This window comes from Notamacropus eugenii, chromosome 1 (genome assembly GCF_028372415.1).
Source record: "Notamacropus eugenii isolate mMacEug1 chromosome 1, mMacEug1.pri_v2, whole genome shotgun sequence".
Lineage (NCBI taxonomy): Eukaryota > Metazoa > Chordata > Mammalia > Diprotodontia > Macropodidae > Notamacropus > Notamacropus eugenii.
In genome coordinates this window covers 532,757,653-532,781,277 of record NC_092872.1, presented here as the reverse complement: position 1 = coordinate 532,781,277, position 23,625 = coordinate 532,757,653, and the positions used below count along the sequence as shown (strand labels likewise).

General features: G+C 36.2%; 1 protein-coding gene across 2 annotated transcripts in view; it reads right to left on the bottom strand.

Annotated features, from left to right (window-relative positions):
* Positions 1–23,625, bottom strand: part of LCLAT1 (lysocardiolipin acyltransferase 1) — a 133,277-nt gene that overhangs the window by 83,581 nt on the left and 26,071 nt on the right. Inside the window, exons 2-3 of one of the 2 annotated variants that reach the window (XM_072634103.1) lie at positions 13,039–13,207; positions 3,221–3,419 (exon numbers count right to left, since the gene is read on the bottom strand). In XM_072634103.1, coding sequence (XP_072490204.1) covers positions 3,221–3,419; positions 13,039–13,203 — 364 coding nt within the window. In that variant the 5' untranslated portion in view covers positions 13,204–13,207. The remainder of the gene's footprint in view (positions 1–3,220; positions 3,420–13,038; positions 13,208–23,625) is intronic. The other variant, XM_072634104.1, reaches the window with a different exon arrangement.

The following is a 23,625-nucleotide window of genomic DNA, read 5'->3' as shown; positions in this document are numbered from 1 at the left end:
TTATCTTCCCCTATTCGATTGTTAGCTCCTCAAGAAGATGGACTGTTTTCTTCTTCCTTTTATTTGAATCCCAGCACTTAGCATAGTGCCTGGCACATAGTAAATCCTTAATGGATGATTCTTGACTAGGTATTATTACTCAAATTGTGATAATATATCAAGGGCAGGACCACAGAGAAGTGCAGTAATCTTTTTATTTTAATTTTTTATGCATGTTGAATTTCAGCACATAAAGACAAAAATAAGAGGACATTTCCACATACAGAGCATTACCTAAAAAGAGGATTTTTCAGTTACCAATACAAAACAATGATTTTAACTGATAAGAAAACTCAATCACGGCTTGAGTAAAACATCTTCTTATTAGATAAGTGGAAGATAAGAGTTCCTGATGATGAGATGACAGTTGGAACAAGCTGAAGAGTAGATCACTGGCATATCTAATTCCATGTAATGTGACAGAATTTTTTATTACAGTCCCTCAATGCTATCAAAATATTCACTGAAATTCCTCATGATTTAGATGATGGGTCTCTTCTCTCCTTATCATTTTTCCTCATATCAAGTGCATACACAAATATACTGATGAGAGTATCATAGAGCATTTCAAGTAAGAAGATCATAGCTCATTTGGATTTGGAAGGACCCTTAAAGTACCCTCCAGTCCAAGGCATGTATTTCATAAAAGGAAAATAAGGCTTGGAGAGGCTAAAGTTAGTTGATCACCATCATAAGAGCATTAAGGAGAGGAGCACTGCATTTAATTCAGTTCTTTCCTCACAAAAGAGCTTTAGTAATAATGTACATCTGGATTGATCATGTATTTCTATTTTAGGTTTGGTGGTTTGGTTTTCTGTCACCATGGAGCATAAAATGGCATTCATATTTTTAAAATTATGGTGCCAGAGATTCAATATCAGCAAACCTCATTTGGAAAAGTCTGACGAAGTTAGCACATTTTTTAGCCTTTTTTTCCAGGTATGCAGTGTGTTCCTAAGGTCACTCCTGTGCCATGAAAGCTGCCAGAAAGTGTGAGGGCCCCTATACTGATCAACATTCTGGCAACTTGCATAAAAGTTTTAATATTTAAAAATTTCACTGTCGGTAGGACATGAATTTTTATTTCGCAACAGGGATGCTGGGGTATGCTTGGTTATATACTTTTATCTGGGTCTCTCAATGATGGCTATTCAGCGCAAAAAGGCAAACCAGAGTTACAGACAATGTGTTTTATGGCAATTGAATAGTTATTCTGTGTAGCTTCCCCAGTAACTACTGTGTTTTATCATGTCAGAAGACACTGTCGGACAAGAAACCTAAATATGCTGTATAAACTGATGAGATTCTATTTACAAATCTAGGAGCTAGGACTATGTGCTCACTGCTTTCATTAACATGCTGAATATCTATTGGCGAAACTGTGATCTGGTCTATGAATTCTAGAAAGTAGTTTGGAACTATGCCCAAAAAACTATTCAACTGTGTGTACCCTTTGAGCCAACTAAACCACCACAAGATTCACATCACAAAGGGATTAAAGAAAGAAGTAAAAGACCCACATGTACACAAACATTTATAGCAGCTCTTTTTGTGCTAGCAAAAAATGGAAACTAAAGAGATATACATCAACTGGAGAACAGCTGAACAAGTTGTGGTATGATTGTGATGGAATACTACTACGTCATAAGAAATGAAGAGATTTCAGAAAAACCTGGTTAAGACTCGCATGAACTGAATCAAAGGGAAGTGCATAGAACCAGAAGAACAATTTTTATTGTAATAATATGGCAAAGAAACAACTGTGAAAGATTTAGGAACTCTGATCAATACAATAACAAAGCACAATTCCAGAGAACTCATGATGAAATATGCTCTCTACCTCTCGATAGTGGTGATGGGCACGCGTACTGAGGCTTATTTGCGAGTTGTTTTTTTTTGGACATAGCCAATTAGAGAATTTGTTTTGCTTGATTATCTGATTATAACAGGGGTCTTGCTTTTCTTGTTTTTTCAATGTGGGGAAGGGAAGAGGGAGAGAATGCAGACCTGTTACATACAATGGGAACATTCATTTATCTGTGTACATTAATAGTGGCCCAAATCTAAAGTAAATGTTACACATGGGTACTTCAATGAACTCATGATCTCAAAGATGTGAAATACTCTTTCTACCACTACAGATTAAATCCATTCATGCCTGTGATAATCACAATAGTAATGAAATTAATAAACTGAAAAACATAGGGTTTATCAATAACATGCAAGCCTTTTCCTCCCATTAGCAAAGTATATTGGCAAAACTCACTTCTGCCTTCCAGAAGGATGAAATAACATAGAAAACCTGGAGACAACTACAATAACACATCTCTATAGAGAAGTTTCTTTACCAGCTATGAAGATGGTATCTGGCCTAATGGAGGCCTCAAAATATTAACCAACATTTCAGTTCACTATTAGAGCCTTGCATGGTTTTCTTCAGGTGCACAATTTTCAGAATGGGATTGAACAATGAGAATGTAAAGGTAAGATGAATAGAGAATAATAAAGACTGCAGTGCAGAGCAATTTCTGGGTTTGGTACTTTTGTTGGCTTTTCAAAGTGATTGCTTTGAAGTAACCCCCCACCCCAAGAAAGGACTATACTTAATATCCAGTGTTCAGATGGCCCTAATTCCCTGAAGGAAAACAAAAGGGGTTTTCTGTGAACATTCCTAGAATGGTATGATTTAAGGTACTAAAATACAGTGTACAGACTAAAGCAACAACACTGTATAAAACAAAAGAAAAACAATTTCGAAACACACTTGATATTCAGTCTATACTTGCTGAAAGCTACTTATTTTATGGGTTTCATCATCCTAGACTAGTTTCTGATCAACTTACTATCCAAATGGAAATACAAAAAACAGTTAGCACATGGTTGACTGATACTCTATACAGTATTGGTCCCCCAAGTAACCACTTAAAATTTGGCAAATTGTAGAACCTTTACTCTGCCATTGTTAAAAGATTTCTTTAAAGGGCAATAAAAAGCTATATTCTAGCCAAGATATGGTATGGAAAAAAAGTCTAAAAAATAGTTCTGCATTAGTAAGGGAAAATGGAAAAGATCTTGAGGCTTAAATGGAATTTCCTAACAAATGAAGCTATCATGTGGGAATAGTATTATCTATTTGCTATTCATGCATTATTTATTTTAACAAAATATGTAAAGAACTTACCAAAACCAGGAACACTTTTGAGACTGGATTTGAGGCAAATTTTCTCCAGTCTGAGGTAGCTATATCGCATCAGGCAATTCCACAGAAACATCCAATCCATTCTTGTTCGGTGGTTCATAATAATAACACTTCTTTCCCCAGGAACAAAGGCATCGCCTGTTATAATTACTTTTACATGAAATATGGTCTCCAGCAATGCCTAAGAAAAAAACAAGTCAAAATTATGACTTCATGCCAAAAGGAATCACAAATAAACAGGTGGCTTTGAAAGGTTTTATGTTGAACTTTTTATATAATTAAAAAAGAAAAGCAAGTTATACATAACAAAGATTCCATTTCATGTACAACCTTCTTTTTCTGTTTTAGAGCATATATGGAAATGCTAATTATATTTAGTGTTTTTTAAGTTCAGACTAAGAAAAGGAAAGGTAGGTGACATAAAAACTAAAAAAACTCAATATCTCTTAAAAAATAATAACTTCTTTAGGATAAATCAAAAGCACATAGACAATTTAAGTCTAATAAGGACAGTTTCCTCTAAGAGAAAAAATATTTAATGGCTAAGACAGAGACTTAGAATACATCCATCCCAGCCCCTTGCAATAATAATTATCATCTTGATCAAGTTATTTAACTTTAACTTCAATTTCCTGACCTATAAATCTTACTTTCCTCTACTGAAGGTTTTGCCTACTTGAATGTTTGCCTAGAAGCTATGACACTACATGAGAAAGGCATTATGAACTTCAAAGTTTTGGGCTCATAATATCACAACATAGAGATGGAAGGGACCTCGGAAGTCAGATAGTCCCACTGCTTCATTTTACAGATGAGAACAATGAGGCCTAGAAAGATTAAGGTGATTTGTTCAAGATCACATAAACAGGTCCAGAACCAAGATATGAACTCAAGTTCTCTAACCAGAAATGCAGTCCTATGTCCATATTAGAAGTTAAATCCACAAATACTTAAAAACTTGCTTTAGCCATTAGTTTTGGCTCTTCTACAAAACTTAGCAAAATGTCTTAAAATTCAAAAAAGAAAGTTGTTTATCTTTTATCCAGCTACAAGGGACTCTATCAGGCAAGGGAACTGGTAAATGTCAAAAAAAAAAAAAAAGTAGTGGAGTGAACGCAAAAGGAAGGATCATCTGTGGCTGACATTATTTTCAAGTATTAAGAGTACCAGATCAAAATGTCTATCAACAAAATAAGATGAAATGAGTGTCTGTGCATGTTTCTTATACACAGATTTGATGGTATTACTACTTAGACTGGTGGTAATCACTCCTCTGATCAAAAATCATCAGTAGCTTCCAGGTGCCCACCAAATAAAGCTCATGCTTTGTTGCTAGTACTCATGGTCCACCAGACTCTGTTACTACTACCCCTGCCTTTCCAGCATTATTTGATATTATTTCTCCCCCTTTCCCCTCCAACACACATAAACTTTTCATTTTAGTCAAACTGCATAAATCTCTGATCACTGAACATGCTCTCTAGTCTCTATAACTTCACCTACCAGTTGTATAAACTACCTACATCTATAATATCTGTTATTCACCTAATAAATTCCTGACCAACCCATTAGAGTGCCTTTTTTCCCTAGATTTTCCATACCCCTACATATTACCATAAGAGAGTCCTCGTTCAAAATGAAGACAGATATGGGAGATTAAAATAAAGTACTACTACACTCCTCCACATGACTGACTGTCAAATATATGCCCCCACCCTTAGCCATATTAAACATCTTCAAGTTCTTTCAAATGTTTTTCAGATCAATCAACAAGCATTTATTAACCACTTGTTATGTGCCAGGCACTGGGCTAGACAATAGGGATACGAGCACAAAATATAAAATGATTCTTATTCAAGTTTACATTCTCTTGGAATGGAAAGACAAGTCAGTCCTTTAGCCCCTTTCCTGTAATCCAACCTATAGGAGTAGATTCCACTGTTTCTCAAATTTATTACTCTTATAAATTTCATATAGGACCTCACTCTTATAACTGGTTACCTAATTTCATCAAGTTCACTTGAAAACAAAAAGAAAACACAGTCAATGACTTGAAGATTATAAACTGCTAATTTGCATGCTTAGTTTTCAGGCACAGACTTCATATGACATTTCTGACATATAGGGGTATGATGATCTATTTCTTTAAAAAGTTACACTTTCTCTCCCTCTATTACAGGAAATTAATACCTCCACTACTAAAAAAAAATAATAATAATTAAATAAAACTAACCAACAAAGTGATTACTTGAGAAAGTGAATCCAACACTGCACCTGTACTATTTCACCTCTACCCCACCCAAGAATTTGGATGTGTACCTTAGTTTTTGTTCCACAGGAAAAAAAGGTCATGACAATCACTGTCCATCTGCCTATTATCAATGCTATTTTCATTTGTACTACTGTAATCACTTTGTGTAATTCTGACTACTTTACTTTGACTTAATCTCTAGTCTTCTCATATTTCTCTGATTTTCTTATATTCAAATTTATTATGGTTCAATAATATTCCATTACAATTACATACCCTACAATTTGCTTAACCATTCCTCCTCAGTGACTACTTACTTTGTTTCCAGGTTTTGCTACCATACAAAATAAAAAAAAACTGCCGCTTATACACATTTTAGTATATAAAAGATATTACCTTTGATCTCCTTTCAGTATATATGTGCAGCAGTGCGACTGCTGGGACAAAGAATATAAACAGTTTTACTCACAAAATCTGTTTTCCAGAATGCTTAAAACAACTGCCTCATAGCTCCTGACAGAGTATACTGGTCTGTTTTCCCATAGTCCCACCAATGCATACTATTCTCATGAGCTTTAAAATAACTTACTATTTCTATGATTTACTCTTTGACCTATTCATTACTCATTATTCAGGAAGTTACTTGTTACATGTACAGTCTATATCTTTTGCTTGAATTTCCTTTACTGAATACAGTTTTGGTGGAATTATGGCTTGCAACAAATAATAAAACAAAAACTACCAGGCTGCTTGGCCTACCAGACTGGTCCTCTGATTCCCACAGCCCTGAAGGCCAGGCCAATTTTAGTATAACAGAAACTTCAAAGACAGCTCCGAGCATGATGATGATATCACAGGAATAGAATAGTTTATATCAGCTAGTTGTGATTGTCATTCCTTGCAGCATCACAGGAATAAACCAATACAAGAAGGTTATATAACTCTTTCAACAGCCTCGATTTAGACCACATTCACCACTGTTGATACCAGACAGGACAATTTCTATCAAGTACAGGCCCTATAAGATCAATAATCTAAATAATTTATATTACATTATTATATAGTTACATTATAATGATTACTATTATATAATTAATTATATTAATCAGATGGGGGAGGGGAAGTGCAGTTCTTAAAGGGCTAGAAGAAATTTACTATTCTCTTACTCATCTGACTTACAGCTTCATATGATCATAGATTTAGAGTTGGAAGGGAACTTAGAGGTCCCTGATTCTAACCTCTTCATTTTACAGATAAAGAAACTAAGGTATAGAGAGTTTAAGTGATCTCTCAATCACAGAGGAAAGTCAAGATGAAAGAGTTCATTAGTTCAGAAAGAACCTACACAGCACCTTTACATAGGATTGGTTTCTTCAGATTAACACAAAAGCTCAATGTGATAGAAATCTTTAACCTACCAAACCACCTTCCTGTTCTAGAGTGGAGTCTTCTGAGTCTCCTGCTAAGCCACTAGGGCTTCCATCAGATTAAGCACTATCTAAAGACCCCTTTTCCCAGGGGACTTTATCATTTTATTATATATATTTATCATATAATTTTATCATTTTGTTTATCTGATGGTGAAGCATAAAGGCTTATGTTTCATTTCTTGACAGCTTTACCTACCCACTGAGTATTTTCTATGTCCAAACAGAGCAGAGAAAGGTACCAGCACGGTTGTAACATACAGCATACCTCTAGCCAGGGTTTTCACATATGTTTTAAGACATGGTTTTCAGGAACATATTATATGCAATTAGGATTCAATTGGTCATAAGGAGGGACAGATTATGAAATAACTAGGGCCTAGAATAAGATAGGGCAAGCAAACAATAAACATTTATTAAGCACCTATTATATGTCAAGCAACATGCTATACGCTGGGGATACAAAAAGAGGCAAAAGATAGTCCCTACCTTCAAGAAGCTTACAATAGAGGAGAAAACATGAAAACAATATGCACAAAGCAAGATAAGTACAGGATAAATAGGAAATAATTAACAGAGCACAGGCACTAGAATTAATAAAAATGGTTGGAAAAGGCTTCCTGTAGAAGATTTTATTTTAGTTGGGACTTAAAGGAAGCCAAGGAGGTCAACAGTCAGCACATTGGAAGGAGAGCACTCCAGGCTTGAGGGACAGCCAGAGAAAACGTTGAGAGCTAAGAGATGGAGTGTTTTGCTCCTAAAACAGATAAGAGGCCAGTGTCCTAGTACTTTTCAGGGAGTGAGATGTTAGAAGAATGGAAATGCTGGAGTTGGGGTGGGGTGTAGGTTATGACGGACTTTGAATACCAAACAAAGAATTTGTATTTGATCCTATAGGCAATAGAGAGTCACTGGAATTTACTGGGGGGGAGGAAGAGGGGAAGGAGTGGGGGCCGTGACACGATTGGGTCTGCCCTTTAGGAAAATCACTTTAGTAGCTGAATGGAAGATGAACTGGAGTGGGAGAGACTTAGGGCAGACAGGCCCACCAGCAGGCTACTGTAATAATCAAGGCACAAAGTAATGAGAGGCTGCACAAGAGTAGTGGTAGTATGATAAGAGAAAAGTGGATTATAGGTTGCAAAGATGAAATCAACAATCCTTGGCACAGACTGGCTATAAGGGGTGGAGATAGTGAGACTGTTAAACCTAAGGGAATAGGAAGAGGATGTTGCCCTCTACAGTAAAAGGGTAAGTAGAGTGTTTAAAGGGAAAGATAATGAGTTGTTTTGGACATGTTGAGTTTAAAATGTCCACTGGAAAACCTGTTTGACATGTCTGAAAGGCAACTGGAGATGCAAAATTGGAGATCAACAGCGAGGTTGGGGCAGGATGAGTAGATATGAGAATCATCAGCATAATGATAATAATTAAATCCATGGGAGCTAATGAGATCGCCAAGTGAAAAGCAGAACAGAGGGAAAACAGGGCCCAGCACAGAATTCTCAAGGACACCCATGGTTAAAGGGTACGAATTGGATGGGGATCCAGCAAAGGAGACAGAAAAGGAGTGCCCAGATAAACAGGAGGACATCAGGAGAGAACAGTGTCCCAAAAACCTGCACAGAAGAGAGTATCAAGGATGGGTGAACAACAATGTCAAAGACTACAGAGAGGCCAAGAGGAATGAGCACTGAGAACAAGCCAATGAATTTGACAACTAAGACCGGAAGCCAGATTATAAGAGGTAAGGAAAAGAGTAAGGGGAGAAAAAGTGGAAAAACCTATTGTAGATGGCCTTTTTAAGGAGCTTTGCTAGAAATGACAGAAGAGATAAAAGATGAAAGTTAGCTGGGACAGAAGGATCAATAGAAGATAAATATCCTTAGAAAAAGGACAGAGATAGGTATAGCAACAGTGAGGGCCTAGCTGAAATTATGTCACATAAATCTGAGATGGTCATGTCAGACTATCCTTTACTTCCTTTAAGGGCAAGATTATTGAACTAAAATATCAGGAGAATGCTGTAGAAATTATGCTAATGACGCATTTAAAAAAGAACCTGAAACTATTCTTGTAGGAAAGATAGAAAAATGAGGGCAGTAATAAAATTAGATGGGGTCTAAACTGGTTGAATGGCTGGGAGTCAAAGAGTAGTCAGTGCCTGAGGGTTCCCTGGAAGGAGGTCATCAATAGAACCCTATAGGAATCTATGTTTGGTTGTGGTTTAAATTTTTATCAGTAATTTAGATAAAAACATAAACTTAATTTCTCTCTGGGCTAAACTCCTAACCTCCTCTACTATGCCCCAGCTCTTAATCCAGAAGTTCACTCAACCCTGGAATTCACACATTGGAAGTACTCAGCCCCAGTTCCCTGTGAATGCATGGCTCCTCCCACTTATGGAAGACATCTAGGTCAGTCAGGTCTCATTCTGGGTATTTATGTCTCTTCATTAGCCGCCACCCCGCCCCCAACTCCAGCTTTTCAGCATCTTTTTATATGCTGTCTTCTCCCATCTGAATATAAGCGCCTTGAGGGCAAAAACTGTCTTTCTTTCTACTTCTATTTATTTTCAGCACCTAGAATAGCGCCTGGCACATAGCAAATAATTTAATAAATGTACATGTTTACCACAAATGAAACCAGACTGTAAATATAAGAAAACTGCACCTAAATGGAAGGATGGTACATAGGTCTTTTGGAAAGACAAATACAGGCATATCTGCCTTATGCCAAAGCATAGTTCATTTATCATGTGTATTTCATGGAACCCTTAATCATATTATATTGCAATGCTGATGAACAACACTGACGATGATGATGATGATAATGATGATGATGGTGATGGTGATGATGAGAAAGAAGAACATGCCATGAAAATAACTACAGCTTATGTACAAACATGATATAGAACATAGGGAGACTGAGACATTTTGTGAAGAACTCAGTAAGACCTTCCAAATTCAATCAACCTACGTTTTCATACTCTGCCTCTTGGAATCCCTAGCTACCTTCAGAGTTCAGCTCGAACACCTAATCCTATATGAGGCCTTTCCTGATCCCCACAACTGCTAATATCACCCCTAAAAATTGACTTGTGTTTATTTTATGTATATTTTACATACTTACACATTGAAACCTCCCATACAATGTAAACTCCTTCAAAGTTATGAATGTTTTAATTTTGTTTCTCTTTTAACTAACCCCAGGGATTTTTTTTGAAGTCTCTTCAATACCTAAAACATGACTCACATAAAGTAAATGCAAGTAAGTTATATGACTATGTAGCTTAATTACTTTAATTCACTTCAGGACTAGAAAAGTGCTTGTCACATAAGAGACACTTAAATATGTGCTTACTGAGTGACTGATAGATATTCAGTGACTTCAATATAAAGACAGGGTTTGGAGAGGATGGCAAAAAAATATTCTGAAAAACATAGCATAGGAATAAGAAATTGAAAAGGGGTAAAAGCTTGTGCAAGTTATGGTGGTTGTCTTCAAGTATAAAGGGATGTCTTTAAGAAGACTCTTGCAAGCACATTGGCCATCACTATGGATGATGTCTAGTTCAGGGTTTCAAAGGATGAGGGATTTCCCCATGGATAATAAGGGTTCCCAGATAGTCTTGTCTGAGGATGATACTATACCACTTGCATCAAGCCCTGAAATACTGCAGAGCCTCCTAAAGGAGATCATAATCATTCAAAATAGTTCTGCTTAACTACATAGTATTATGAATGTCTAATATTTAGACTCTGACACACAGTTGAGTGGACAACTGCCTACCTAACAGACAATTATCCACCCTATATAGATATGGAAATGGCTGGTATAGCACACAAAGCACCAAGCCTATGGAAATGGATGGTATAGCACACAAAGCACTAAGCCTGTGGTCAGGAAGACCTGAGTTCAAATCCAGCCTCAGATATTTACTCGTTATCTGACTGGGCAAGTCAGTTAAACCTCTGCTTACTTCAGTTTCCTAAACTGTAAAATGGGGATAAAAATAGCACCTACCCCTTAGGGTTGTTGTGGAGATCAAATGAGAGAATATTTATGAAGTGCTTAGCATAATATCTGGCAAAAGTAGGAGCCATATAAATGCTAGCTATTATTATTAATTGATAAAACTAGCCACAGTGTACCATTTAACAGACACTACAACAGACACTACAAATAGACAAAGAACTGGGTTCCAAATTAAACATAAGGAAAACAAGCTGAGTTGCTATTGAGAAAGTGCTTTTTTAAGAACCCGAAACTTTTCCTAAAGACAAAATTTAAACAGTAATATTCTCCTGGCATGGCTGTAAGTCCTGGAATACAAATCTCTAAAGATATGAAGTTGAGGATCACCCAATGGGATAGTGATATAAGGAAGCTAAGACTCAGAGGTTCCATGACTTACTTGCTCAATATCACATAGGCTTTAAGAAGATCGAAAATCCAGGTACTATGATTTAAAATCTCATATTCTTTCCCTTGCACTCTTTTGCCTCTACATTTGGGATCTACTATGGCAACATAATTCATCCTTTGGCTCATCTGCAGATAAGGAAGGCTGCCTCCTACCTAGCTCAAGACAAGATTTTAGGAAGCAGCAGAAGGCATTACTATCCTATAAGGACTCTATGGACCAGAATCCAATCTTTCCACATCAAGATGATTTCAATGAACCCATTTAAACTGTCTTCAGCTGATTCCAAGAGAGAATTCTGGGTGTTTTTGAAAAAGCAATCACTCTGGTGAAGTACTGGAAGGGAATGCCATTATTATAAAATGAAAATGCCATTATTATAAAATGAAAAACCAGGAAGCAGGCAGTTCAGAATTAGAAGGAAATTAGCTGGGGTTAAATTGACTTTACATGTGTATTCACTGAACACTGACTTTGAAAACTAATAGCTAGTACCTTTAGTAGTTCCTCAATGTTATCATTATTAGAATGAATTAAGTAAATCATATCATGAAGAGTTGAAGTAAATGAAAGATCAGATACCAGCCATCCATTTCTTCACCTCTTGACCTTAAAGGAACACTAAAAGCTCAAAAAAGAGTAATGAAGAGGATCATTACAGCAATTTTTAACTAGAATATAACTTATAGATTTTTTTTTAAAAGATGTCATTATTCTCTCTTTGGTTTTCATTTTTTCCCTTTAGTTTCTGAAGTGATTCTCAGACAATTAACTACTACATTGAGATTTTTTTTAAGTCTCTTCAACACCTAAAGTAAATGGAAGTAAGTTATATGACTATGTAGCTTAATTATTTTAATTCACTCCAGGACTAGCAAACTGATGCTATCACTTGTCAATTTCTATGCTAGCATCTTCTTTCTAGTTTCTCCACTTTTCATGCTGTAAAATAAATGAGGCCATGAAATGGGAGAATACAGTCTAATATTTCTCAAACTAGAAGAGCATGTTCTGTACCTAAATGACACACGCATATCAATTTCCCTTCAAATAAAATTTTCAACTTGCTTTTCAAAGGAATAGGGGTTGGGTGTGTGTTTCCACTGGTTTATGGAACTCCCATTGGGTGTACTGATTAATATCAGTACCTTTTTTTCAAGTTGTAGTTTTACAGAGGCCTGCCTAGAATGGAAGTGTCAAACACAAAGGCAGTAAGGCAGTAACACTCTCCAGGACAACCCAGAATCAGGTTAACATGTAGTTAGGAAATATTTAACAAAATAAAAACACAATGAAACAGGGATAATATTTTGGTTTTCTAAATCAATATGATTTGGTTTTCTAAGTCAATATGTGGCCCCAGCAATCCTTACGTACAGCTTGATAGCCCCTATTTCTATTTGAGTTTGAAACCATAGGCCGAGAGCACTGGGAAGTTAACTGACGTGCCCCAAGGTCAAACAGTCCACGTGTGTCAGAGGGAGTAGATGAACCCAAGTCTCCCCAGCTTTAAGACTCTCTATCATGTTGTTTCTCATAATGTAAATTTATCACAATATAAATTTTATCTTTAAAAATAACTAAAGTAACTAAATAACTAAAATAAAAAATAACTAAAGTAACTAAAACCAGAACTCTTAAACTTAATACCTGAAATGCTAATCATTTTAATTTCGTCTTCTAATGTTTAACTTACCACTGGAAGTGTGAGCCAGGTTGCTACAAGGCGATTGTTGATCCAGCGATACCAGGATGGCATTATAAACATCAAAGGTATAAAAGGAGCCAACATGAAAATACTTCCAAAAAAGCTTCCCAAAAAGAGTGAAATCATAAAGTATATCCCTTTCAATGACAACATGGCTCTGAAAGACATTAAAATCAATATTTGGTTAAGATACATTCAATCTCTCCAATTATCACCTTCAAACTAATTTGTATAGTCTATTCTTTGATCACTGCCCACTGGGTGGTAATTATGAAGTGCAAAATGGATAATTATGATTACATTAAACTGAAAAGCTTTTGCATAAACAAAGCCAATGCAACCAAGATCTAGAGGGAAGCAGAAAGCTGGGAAAGAATTTTTACAACCAGTGTCTCTGATAAAGGTCTCACTTCTAAAATATAAAGAGAATTGAGTCAAATTTATAAGAATACAAATCATTTCCCCAATTGATAAATAAATGGTCAAAGGAAATGAACATGAAGTTTTCAGAGGAAGAAATTAAAGCTATCTATAGTCATGTGAAAAAATGCTCCAAATCATTATCAATTAGAGAAATGCAAATCAAAACACTCTGAAGTACCACATCACATCTATCAGACTAGCTAATGTGACAAAACAGGGAAATGATAAATGTTGGAGAACATGTGGGAAAACTGGAACATAAATTCATTGTTGGTGGAGTTGGGAACTTATCCAACCATTCTAGAAAGCAATTTGGAACTAAGCCCAAAGGGCTATAAAAATTTACATGCCCTTTGACCCAGCAATACCATTTCTAAGGCTGTATCCAAAAGGGATCATAAAAATGGGAAAAGGACCCACATGTACAAAAATATTTACAGCAGTTCGTTTTGTGGTGCTCAAGCACTGGAAATCGAAGGGATGTCCATCAACTGGAGAATGGCTGAACAAGTTGTGATACATGAATGTAATACTATACTATTGTGCTATAAGAAATGATGAACAGGCAGACTTCAGAAAAACCTGGAAAGACTTACATGAACTGATGCTGAGTGAAGTGAGCAGAGCCAGGAGAACATTACACATAGTAACAGCCACAGTGTGTGAGGACTGTTTTAATAGACTTAGCGCTTCACAGCAATGCAAGGACCTAAAACACTGCCAAAGGACTCATGACACGAAATGTTATCCACATCCAGAGAAAGAACTATGGAGTCAGACTGCAGAATGAAGCAGATTATTTTCTCCTTTGTTATATTTTGGTTTTTTTTTTTCATAATTTCCCCCATTTCTTTTAATTCTTCTATGCAACATGACTAATGTGAAAATGTGTTTAATAGGAATGCATGTTTAGAACCCATATAAGACTGCATGATGTCTTGGGGAAAAAAGGGGATAAATTTGGGAACTTACGGAAGTGACTGTTGAAAACTGAAAAGAAATAATAAATTCTGGAAAAAAAATAAGAATGTATACATCGAACCTATATTGGATGGCACGCTGTCTTGGGGAGGGTGAAAAAGAGGGAAGGCAGAGGTGGAGCAAAATTAAAACTTATGGAAATAAATGTTGAAAACTAAAACTAAAATTAATTTATAAAAAAACCCACAATCCAATACCAAAAAAAAAAAAAGAACAGTAATATGATGGAATAGAAAGAATAGTAGGCTGTAAGTCAGAAAATCCAAAATTCCTGTCTCTGCTAGGTTACCGAAGGGCCTTGCTCAAGTCACTTAATTCATTTAAATCTGATTAGACTATCTCCACAGTAATTTCTAGATCAAAAAATGTCTATGATCATGTTTCCAAGCAGCAAAGTAGATAAGATTTATAAGAAAATTAGGTCTTAATTAGCACCAGAAATGTCTATTATGACAAGCAGTTGAATCAAACCATATGTGACAGATATCTTCATCAAATTAAACATTTTTACTATCTGATAACAGAACTGCTAGGCATTCATACAATACAAAACATACATTCCAATCAATATCTTAATTTCTTCAAAGAGAAGAAAATTATGGCACTACATTTTATGATATGAAAGAAAATAGTCTTTATGGAATAAAATCACTGACTTCTTCAAGAGAAGAAAAACTGAAATAAAGATCAGAAGCACTTTAAGTTTTTCATAATAGTTATTAAGTATGGTTGGTTGTTGTCCTTCATTCTTGAAGAGGACCAAAATGACATCACCATGATAAGGCGAAGTTTCACTGTATACAAATGTGGCTGATCAGACCAATATTAGCTCAGAATGCTCTACCACAGACTGGGCAGAGATAGTTCATGTGAATATTTGGGGTGGTTACTCCAAATTTGTGCATCCTACATTTCCTTTGTGCTGTTTCAATTCTGCTTTGCTCATAGAGCACAGCACCTTTTCTGATGTGGGCACACCATGATGAGATGATCCTGTGCCAGTGCCTCAATCAAATTCAAAGTTCTTGAAAGAGACCCTGAGACTGTCCTTGTATCGCTTCTTCTGAAGACCATGTGCGAGTTCTCCATAAAATAGTCTTTTTTGGCAAGTGTACATTTTGCATTGGAACAATGTGGCCAGCCTATCAGAGCTGCACTCTGAAGCAGTTTGAATGTTTGGCAGTTTAGTTCAAGCAAGGACCTCAGTGTCTGGAACCTTATCCTGCCAGGTAATCCTCAGAATCTTCCTAAGTTTAAATGGAAGCGATTCAGTTTCACAGGCATACAACAATGAGGTCAGCACAACAGCTCTGTAGACCTTCAGTTTGGTAGTCAATCTAATACCTCTTCTCTCCCAAAGTTTTCTTCAGAGCCTCCCAAACACTGAGCTAGCTCTGGCAACGCATGCACCAATCTCACTGTCAATATGTACATCTCTGGAAAGTACACTACCAATGTAAATTATCCACAGCATTCAAAACTTCTCCATTTGTTGTAATTGATGGTTCCACATATGGATGGTGAGGTGGTGGCTGATGGAGAGCCTGTTTTTTTGGTGTTAATTATTAGGCCAAAATTAGCATAGGCAGCAGAGAATTGATACATACTTTGTTGCTTTTCAGCTGCAGAGGCTGCATCGAGTGCACAATCATCTGCAAACAGAAAATCATGCACCAACACTCCCTCCACTTTGATCTTGGCTTGTAGCCTTTTCAAATTGAAGAACTTACCATCAGTGCAGTAGTTGACCCTGATGCCTTGTTCATTCTCACTGAAGGCATTTGACAACATGGCTAAAAATATCATGCTAAAAAGCACGGGCATGGGCTAAAAAGCATGCTCTGCAGCATGCACAGTGGCCACACCCCAGTAAACCATTTTGGCAGATGGGCCAAAACAGGTTGAGGGTAATCAAGGGTTCTCAAACACGTAGGTGAGTTAGGGGGTGTATATACCAAGCATGTGAAGATTTCCCCTGGTTGAACAGGCAGATGAGAACAATTTGTTTCAATGGCCATGAATGCAACTGAAGCAGGCAATGTGGAGCACTTGGAACTTGGTTAGACACCAAAGACACCAAGGTCATCCACTGCATCCTGAGCCATCACCAGCCGTCTTGACTCTGTCCTGCCACTGGACTATGATGACTCTGGAGGAGAGAGCAAGGCTGATGACTTTGTGCAACTCAGCCTCACTTAAATTCAATTTACGCATGAATCAAAAGACATCACCCATACCATTTTACTATTATGCCTCAAAGACCTGTGGCAACAGGCAAGTGATGAATCAGCAGGTGTGGATACACTGGGAGCTGCAGTCACAACCCTGCACATAGGCGGCCCAGGCCACAGGGTCATTTCTCACTGGAAGCAGCAGTGGGACTCGGCAGACCCTTGGGTATCTGAGCACCCTTTTAAGAATCACACTGCTCACCTCCTGGTGTGAGGAAGGGGGCTAGAACAGGTGCCCTAAACATTGCTTACCCAACCCTGGCCTGTTACTGCAGCAGGTGGGGAATCCCACTGTGGGGTCAAAACATGCAAAAAAATGAACAAAATGTAAAAAACATCTACAAAGATTCCACTCACCATTGGCCCCATTGGCACCATTGCATACACTTATAGACAACACAAAATCCAGTAAACCTGAAAGACAAACTGCTCATGTTGCAAGAGAATTCAACAGCTATCACATCCAAATAGCAGCCCTGCGTGAAACAAGGCTGGGAAATGAAGGCCAGCTTACTGAAGTTGGAGCTAGATAGGCATTTTTCTGCAGTGGCTGCAGGGAAGGAGAGCGTCATAAAGCTGGTGTAGGTTTTGCAATCAAAACTAATCTAGTCAGCAAGCTGGTATTTATTAGGTATACAGAAGAAATAAGGTATTAGGTACTAATTAATTTCAATTTTTGGAGATTACTTTTCCCAGGGTCCATGACAGCAAAGATGTTGCCTCCTGAATGATACTCTTTCTTTTTGCTATTCACTGCTTGCAAGGGTGAGCTACTCTTCTTTAATCAAGAAAAATCACATTATTGCAAAGTGAAGTGAGCAGAACCAGGAGAACACTGCACACAGCAATATTGTAAGGATGATGAACTGTGAAAGACTTAGCTATTCTGATCAAGATAATGATCCAACAGAATTCCAAAGGACCCATGATGAAAAATGCTATACATCTCCAGAGAGAACTGACGAACTTTGAATGCAGACTGAAGCACATTTTGTTTACTGTATTTTTGTTTTATTTTGTGTTTTCTTTTGCAACAGCAACATGACTAACATAGAAATGTTTTATATGACTTCACATATAACTGACATGATTTGCTTCTCTTATCTTGAGGGGGGGAGAAGAGGAAGGGAGATGAGAATTTGGAACTCAAAATTTCTTTAAAAGTCAAAAATAATTTCTACATTTTCACCTTAGTCATGTTGCACAGAATTAAAATGAATGGGAGAAACCATAAAACAAAACAAAACATAAGCCAAGAGAAAATGGTCTGCTTCATTCTGTGATCCAATTTCATAGTTCTTTCTCTGGATGTGAAAGGTGTTTTGCCTCACGAGACCATTGGGAATTTTTTAGGTCCTTGCATTGCTGTGAAGAACTAAGTCTACCAGAAAAATTCCTCGCATACTGAGGTTGTTGCTGTGTACAAAGTTCTCCTGGTTCTGCTCCTTTCACTCAGCATCAGTTCATATAAGTCCCTCCAGGCCTCTCTGAAGTCTTCCTGTTCATCATTTCTTATAGCACAATAGTATTTCATTACATTCATATACCATAACTTGTTCAGCCATTCCCCAATTGATGGGCATTCCCTTGATTTCCAGTTTGGGGCCACCACAAAGGAAACTGCTATAAGTATTTTTGACATGTGGGACCCTTTTTCATTTTTATGATCTCTTTGGGAAACAGTCCTAGAAGTGATAAAAATAACGATTTTTAAAAACAAATATGAGGAATTTTGAGCAATAAAAATATTTAAATAACCTAATGCAAGGCAAAGAAGTAAAGACAAGAAAAAATATATATGACAACCACAAGATAATTTAAAGGATCACCAAAAGAAAGTCAAACTCAAGTAACTGAAAAACCAATGGAGGTTCCAGAGAATAAATAAACAAACCTCCTCACTCACTGAAGAAAAGCAAGGGACAACTGGATGTTTTTGTTTATCTCTGTCACAAAGAAAGGTTTTATAATCTTGAGAAGGGGGATAAATGCTTGTAATGGTGAGGCAAAAAGTACCAATACAATGTATCTTAAAAAAAGACAAGGGTACAGTACGAAGGGAAAAAAAGTAGGCTACAATTCAGGTTTCAAAGAGCTGAGGGCACACACCCTCCTCACATTACTATAAATGTGCCTGTAGATTCTGATGTGATGGCAGAACTCCAAGTTATTGGTAGTCTTGAGTTCCCATATTCTTGTTGCCACAGCAGAACGAAAAACATAAGAGTTTTAGGCTTGAGGTAACAGGAAACATTAATTCCTAAAATATCATTTTTGTTTTACATTTAAGTTAATTTTAAACTGTCCTGGCTCAGTAAGGTCAAGTTACTTTCCAAAACAGTTGCTTTTTTTTAAAGTAAATTTCTACTTTACTAGAATTTATTTTTAGACCAATAGAAAATACCTTAATAATTCACTTTAGGTGAAGGGGAAGAAAACATGCTCCTGTGATCTTTTTTTATTTTGTCCATTAGTCCAATATTGAAACTAGGTTTTGTTTTGGTTTTATGAACTCCTGGTACTACTGAAACTGCTAACAAAGACCAGCCAGAACAAGACTTCTCAAGTATCTGAAGCAGAATAAGAACACAACCCTGTTTTTTGGTCCACAAAAATCAGTTGAAAATGTTATATTTATTTTTGTAGATTCTTAAAAATGTTTCAAGTCTGTGACCTTGTACATCATTTTCTTATGCCCCAAGGTTTTAGATAGGAGGTTTTACATAGACTCCTCACTGCCTCTCAGAATTCTTATTCCTTAGATTCCTGCAAGGCTCAGCTCAGGTGCCAACTCCTCAAAACATATATGCATTTATGTGTATGCACACAGAATTTCTAAGTAGAATGTAGCATACTACTTTTTATTTTTACTTGAATCCCCAGTACCTGGAGACTACAGTTTTCCACATCGTGGAGGTCAGGAACACAGTGCCCCTTTGATCTGGAAAATCTGAGTAAAAATTTTTGGCCCTTCCTTCATACCAGAAAAGAATGAATTTTTCCTTCTCCTTTTATGGAAACAGTACTTTATTGTAAAATTTGGGTTGATATTACACAATACTCTATTATTGTATGCATTTCGGAGTTTCTAAACTTTTTCTGTGTCATCACAGGATGTTAGCCTTGTGCTGTCTATGGCTTCTACAAAACTCAAAAAAAAATTCTCATTTAATTTCTTATGCTAACCTGAGATATATCAAAACTGCAATGAGAAACGTCACAATGTGGAAGGGATAACTATAGCTAGTTTTGTTATTAAAACAAAAGGAAAAGTTTAGCTCTTAAAAGAACAAAAACATCTTATGAATTTTCATAAGTTCAATTTACAGGGAAAAAAAGATAAGATGTTAATATGAAAAGACTAAGGTCATTTGTCATTGTAGGTATATACAAAGAATTTCATTTTTAACTAATTTCATGGGGCATCACAATTGTTAGAGTATAATCAAACTTCATTAAAATGGAAATTATTGTTACAGTGTACAGAGTACATTATATTTTGTCTTAATGATGTGAAAGCAAAAAGTTCAAGGCAAAATGAGAATAAAAAAGAGAATTAAAAATTATGATACAGTAGAAAAGACAAAGAATGACTTTCAACTCAGGGGACCTGGGTTTAAACCCACTTCTAACACTTTTTACCTGTGTGATATATCAGCGTCAAGTCATTTAACGTCACTAGGTCCCAGTTTCCTCACTTTAAAATGCCAAGACTGGACTCAGCAAGTCCCTGAGGTCTCTTCCGGTCCTAAAATCTGTGATTCTAAAGTATGTTAAGACAGTATCTGGGGGTTTTTTGTTGGTAAACATAGCACAGAATCCTTGGGTCACTCTTGACTGAAATGGAAAAGCTAAAATAACTGGCATCTAAGAGAGTAAAGTGCTTTGTTTTCCAACTAGATGTAAAATAATACCTGTGTTTTAACGTGGAGATTCAAGTTTTAGAAGTTATCACCTCATTTGGCTGCTTTTAATAAACAGCTTTTTTTACAAGTTGTTTTGATATTCTCTGTTTTTATTTTTTACAAGTTGTTTTGATATTCTCTGTTTTTATTTTCATCAAAGAGTGATTTGACTAAAAATAAGGAGGCTGTTATAGTTCATACTGGTGTCTTAGACTGAATTCACATACTGAAATAGTGTGATCTGAAAAGATATCTGGTTTGAACCTTCAAGTGCAGGGTTAAAGCAGATGTAGGTAATTAAGGAGTTAACAAAGAAAGCAAAGTGGACATAAGGATAAGGATGGTGCCTCAGTTTTGTAAACTATAAAATGAGATGTCTGAAATACATATAGGAAATCAGAGGGTATGGGTTAGTAGAAACAGGGAGAAATAGTTCAGGGAAACTGAGGAAAGGAAAAAACCCCACAGAAACTAAAGAGACAGTGGTGGTAATTTATTATAAAATTTATTATAAAAGAATTATATGAACTATATGTAAAACATTTATATATTACATATAAAAGAAATAAAAGACTTTATAAAAAATTATATAAATTATATATAAAAGAACAAAGAATACTATTATTAAAAAAATTTATTATAAAAGCGAAGCTACCTTTTACTTACTGTCTGCTCTTACTGAAAGGCAAGTTCTTTACCACAGATTCAAGTGTCAAATTAAGTTATCACCCACTCTCATTGTGATACATTTTTAAAAAAAATGTTTTTCCTCTTACCCTACATGCAATTTTGTTCAATGTAAGAGTCATTTTATTTCCTCTCCCTCCCACAGACAACTAATTAAAAAATACAAAGAAAAACAAAAGCCTTGTAACAAACACAGTGAAGCCAAATAAATCCCATACTGGGCAGATCCAAAAACCTATGTTTAATTTCTCATCTTGAGTCCACTGTCAGGAAGTGAGTAGCACTCTTTAACATTACTGATCCTCTGGACTTGAGTTTGTCATTGCGATAATTAGAGTTCTTGAGCCTTTCAAAGTCATTTATCTTTACAATGTCATCTTGCTTCTTCTCATCTGCTCTGCATTAATTCATACAAGTCTTTCCAAGTTCCCCCGTCCCTTTCATCATTTCTTATAGCACATAAGTATTCCATTACATTTATATGATAATTTGTTCAGCATTCCCCAATTGATGGGTACCACTTTAGTTTCCAATCCTAACTACTACAAAAGAAAATATGCTATAATTATTTTTGTACATATACGTCTTTTTCTTTTTTTTTTTCTCTCTTTGGGTAAAGGCCTAGTGGAGTATCACTGAGTAAAAGGGTACAGACAGTTTAATACTTTGGGGATATAGTTCCAAATTGCTTTCCGGAATGGCTGGACCAATTCATACCTCTATCAACAGTGCACTAATATAACTTATCCCCCAGTACCTCCAAAATTTGCCATCTTTGCTAATCTGATGCGTGTTCAGTAGAACCTCTGATTTAATTTGCATTTCACTTATTAGTGATTCAGAGAATTTTTTCCATCTAGGTGTGGGGAGCTTGGATTTCATACTTTGCAAACTGCTTGCTTGTATCCTTTGACCATTTATCAATTTGGAAATGGCTCTTCTTATAACTTAGAATCAATGCTTTATTTATCTTGGAAATTGGAGAAAGTGGAAGCAAAGACTTCCCCATGTACACACAAGTTAACTTTTTCCCTTTAGTTTTAGCTGCAGTGGTTCTATTTGTGCAGAACATTTTGCACCTGTATGTTATCAAAAATGTCTACTTTATTTTCTGTGATCCTTTCTATCCCTTGTTTGATAAAGAGTTCTTCCTCTACCCAAAGTGTGATAGGAAAATTTCTCTCTTATTCCTCTAATTTATGATGTGAACTTTTATATCCAAACCATGTTTAGAGCTATATGGTGTAGAGTGATGATACAACCTTATTTTCTGAGACTGTTTTCTAGTTTCCCCAACAGATTTTGTCAAAGTGTGAGTCTTTACCTATATAGCTGGTCTTTGGATTTATCCTTGCTGAGTCTGAAGAGCCCAACTCTTTTTTTTCAGTCATGCATGTCCTTGATGATGTATGTATTCTTCCACTTCCCGTGTAAGTCATCAATTCAGTTAAACTCAACATATATTCACCATCTACTATTTGCAAGTTACTACGTGATGTACTAGGGATATAAAACCAAAACAATTCCTTCCCTCAAAAAAGCAATGTAAGGAGAGGTTTGATGAGTGAGGTAATAACATGTATACAAAAAATGGATACTAAGTAATTAGCAAAAGGCTAAAGCACTAGGGTGAGTAGGAAGTTCCATTCCAAGCATGGGGAACAACCTGTAAGAAGGCACATAGATTAGATGCAGAGTTTGGGGAAAAGCCACTTTGACTTGAACTGAAAGCGTCATGATGAACTTAAAAACATGTTTGTTCTCCAGAATTTTTATAACTGAAATGTCAGCTTTCCTTTTGGAATATAAACAAATTGATGTTGCCAGGCATTGTAGCAGGCATCAGGATACAAAGACAAAAATGAAACTTTTCCTATCTACAAGGAAAACAACATGCATACAAATTAGTAGATAAAAGATATATACAAAATAACTAAGTTGGGGAGGGAGGAAAATACTAACAACTGATGAAATAAAAACCACTTGAAAGTAGAATTAGGTCTGAGCTTGGAAAAGAGTTAGGCACTCCAAGAGGTCAAGGTGAGGAGGGACAGCATTCCAAGTTTGAAGGACAGCCTATGAATTAGTATGAGATGGGAAATCATTGTATATGGGAGAAAAAATAGGCCACTTTGACTAGAAAGAAGCAGAGGTGAGGGAAGTTAGTATGTAATCAGACTGGGAAAAAAAGGCTGGGATCATACTGTAAAAGAGTTTATTTTTAATTATTATTGTTATTACTCTCTAAATCATCCTTGTGAGTATTTTCCTAAGAAAATACAAATTGCATGAATTATTTCAGGAATAGATTCAATGAACTTCTGGGCAAGGGTGAAATAATGTTGTGT